The 3,000-nt window shown below is 49.2% G+C and overlaps 1 protein-coding gene across 1 annotated transcript; it reads left to right on the top strand.

Moving 5' to 3' along the window:
- Positions 1 to 2,469: 2,469 nt before the first annotated feature.
- On the top strand, positions 2,470 to 2,995 carry LOC137917529 (voltage-gated potassium channel KCNC1-like; the record flags this gene model as incomplete). The annotated part of the gene is made up of 1 exon (XM_068760246.1): positions 2,470 to 2,995. A coding segment is annotated over exon 1 (526 nt), but the record flags the coding sequence as incomplete, so codon positions are not given.
- Between the last annotated feature and the right edge of the window lie 5 nt (positions 2,996 to 3,000).

The raw sequence follows: 3,000 nt of genomic DNA, 5'->3' as shown, positions 1-3,000 counted from the left end.
GTGTTTTCCTTAAATATTTTTTTTGTCAAATTGTGCTTTTAATCCCTCAGAGGTAACAGATTACTATGCAGCTAAACAAAAGCAGGGAGCTTATTTATATTTCAATATCCATGTATGTATATTTTAACTCTTCAGTTAAATCCAGTAATATCTAACGGTGTCGCCATGATGGCGGTCCCCCCCCCCCCCGTTTACGTCAGGGATTTTTATTGCGGGGGCCACATACAAAGCGACTGAAATTATAATTCTTTCAATTATACGCATTTAGAATATACTAAAATAGTTTATATAACAAAATGTACATAATTGTGTATTTTACAAAGTATGCACAATAAAGTGCACTTTGCAGCTACAAAACAAGAAACTGCTCTATGAACGAATCAAGTCCATTATTAAACAAAAGGAGAACGGTTGGATTAACACAGACTCTCGATCGGCTTTCACATATTTGTGTGCATGAAAAAAGAATCTTCATTCTTTTACTTCCCATTAAAAAAAAAAACAACCTGTTACCTGTATTCTAACCCGAAAATGTACACGCTGCTGACGGCACGCGGTTTAATCAAAAGTCACACGGTTTATGATCAATGGATGAACGATGGAAGAGGTCCCGGCTGGAGCGCGTCGGGGTTTAGAAGCAGCATGATCTGCTGTCGGTTCTTGTCGGTCGCTGACTCCGTATTCCACTCAGCTCGTTCTGCCCTGCAGATGGAGCCAAAAGAACGCATAACGGGTCTTAGACTGGGTGTCCATAGCTCATCCATCCATCCATCCATCCCTCGATGCAAAATGAACTCAAACTGGCCTCGTTCAGAACTGCAGTAGTTTGGAGAAAACAGTCTCTGTTTACGTCTTCTCATGTGATGGGGGGGGGGGGGGGGGGGGGTCTGTGATTCATCACCAATTAGCCTGGCTATCAGGAGAACAGAGTTGAATCCTCTTTTGTCCAGCGTCATGGTTAGCAGGAAAATAATAATAATAATTATTAGTATTATTATACTTCATTGGTTTTAATACTAAAACACTAAAAAGTGTTTCCTTCCGCTGCTTCTTTCGGGATCATGCCGGACTAGAAATAAAAAAACATTTCCGCTGATGTTGGATGCTGATAAATTTGTTGTGAAAAATTACCTCAAGCAATACAGCAATAAGCTGGCGTTTGAGCCAGCGGCATTTACGTGACGTCACAGATGAAGAGAGCGTTGCCAGACATGTTTCAATACTTCATTACAAAACTGCGCACAATTGACTGGATGCTTTAATTTAGCAGTTTTTGTGTTGGCAATGACCCGAAGCCGTGATGAATGGGTACCGGTGATGCTGTGCATGTTGCCATGACGCCCCGCGCAGCCTCTCGTCGCTGGACTGTGGTGGTTTGTGAATTTGGCACAGGAATTGATCCTTCCAGTCCTTTCTGAGGCGACTGCTTCTCTGACCGAAGGACCTTGGCTCTGCGATAGACTTTTCTTTTTCTCTCTGATTCCCGATAAAGATCAGCGATCTGGCTGCTCTATTTATAGATAAGATATTACAGGGGGGGGGGGGGGGGAACTGAATCGCTTCCGCTATTTTGGAGAGGAAGGGTAGCTGTTTATAGACAGGGACTGCTATGACCCCGCTAAGGGGTCCTTATGGTCCTGTGATGAATGGCCTCATTAGTAAAACATTAAAAGGTGTCAAAATTCAAACTTTGACAGCTGCTTCAATTTCAATCCAAATGAGAGGCAGCAGGTTGGGGGGGGGGGGGGGGGGGGTTGACCTCGGAGTGTTTTATTGGCCGTAAAAACATTTCTTTTTTGAAATGCTCCTCTTAGACAGGATGTTTGACTGTACTTGTACTGTAATACATGCTACTGACTGTACTTGTATCTAATAAATATATTCATCATCATCATCATCACTATTACAAATTTACATTTTTCAGAAAGTGGAGACATTTATTTGACATGTAACACTCTCTCTATTAATTCAGGGGGCTTTGGGTGTATCTGGGGGGGGGGGTGTCAATGACAAAAGTGACTCTCAAAGTCAATCCAGCTGCGGATGCAACACAGACACGCACGAAACAGTTTGAACCAGATGTTGATGGAGCTCAACACGCACGACAGAAGAAGAGCGCCCATTGCAGACGAGCCGGCTGTGCGCCTTTGGAAAAAGGCAGGGAACGCAGGAGACGCGCAACGCACGTTTGGAGCCGCCGGCTGAGCTCGTCCGCCCCTCGGAGCGGACTGCGGGATTCAAACCGACGACCTTCAAGCGGCACACGATGGACGCCCCCCTCAAGAGCCACGAAGGCGTCACCCGACGGGCGACACCAGAGAAGCTGCGCACCGACACGCCGGAGCGTTTGTAAACAGCGCTGTGTGTGTGTGTGTGTGTGTGTGTGTGTGCGTGCGTGCGTGTGCGTGTGCGCGCGTCGGGCTCGCCGCTACCTCCGCTCTCCATCCAAGCCATGTCTGACACACAGCGATGGGCAAGTTTGACGACAACGAGAGGATAATCCTCAACGTCGGGGGCACCAGGCACGAAACGTACAAGAGCACCCTGAAGACGCTGCCGGGGACGCGCCTGGCGCTGCTCGCCTCCGACCCGGACATCCACTCCGTGCTGGATCAGCTGCAACAAGTGCCCGGCTTCATCGAGTACGACGCGCGGACCAACGCGTACTTCTTCGACCGCCACCCGGGCGTCTTCGCCTACGTGCTGAACTACTACCGCACCGGGAAGCTCCACTGCCCGGCGGATGTGTGCGGACCTCTGTTCGAGGAGGAGCTGTCCTTCTGGGGCATCGACGAGACGGACGTGGAGCCCTGCTGCTGGATGACTTACCGGCAGCACCGCGACGCGGAGGAGGCGCTCGACGTGTTCGAGCTCAACGTGGACAGCAACGGAGACGAGGACGAGGAGGTCGGGAAGAGGCTCCGCGTCGAGGACGCGCCCGCGGACGGGGACGTCAGCCGGTGGAGGAAGTGGCAGCCGGTGATCTGGAATCTATTCGAG

The sequence above is a fragment of the Brachionichthys hirsutus genome, unplaced genomic scaffold, assembly GCF_040956055.1.
Source record: "Brachionichthys hirsutus isolate HB-005 unplaced genomic scaffold, CSIRO-AGI_Bhir_v1 contig_1360, whole genome shotgun sequence".
Classification (NCBI taxonomy): Eukaryota; Metazoa; Chordata; class Actinopteri; order Lophiiformes; family Brachionichthyidae; genus Brachionichthys; species Brachionichthys hirsutus.
Note: the sequence above shows the minus strand (reverse complement) of the source record. Positions and strands in the feature narration are given on the sequence as shown.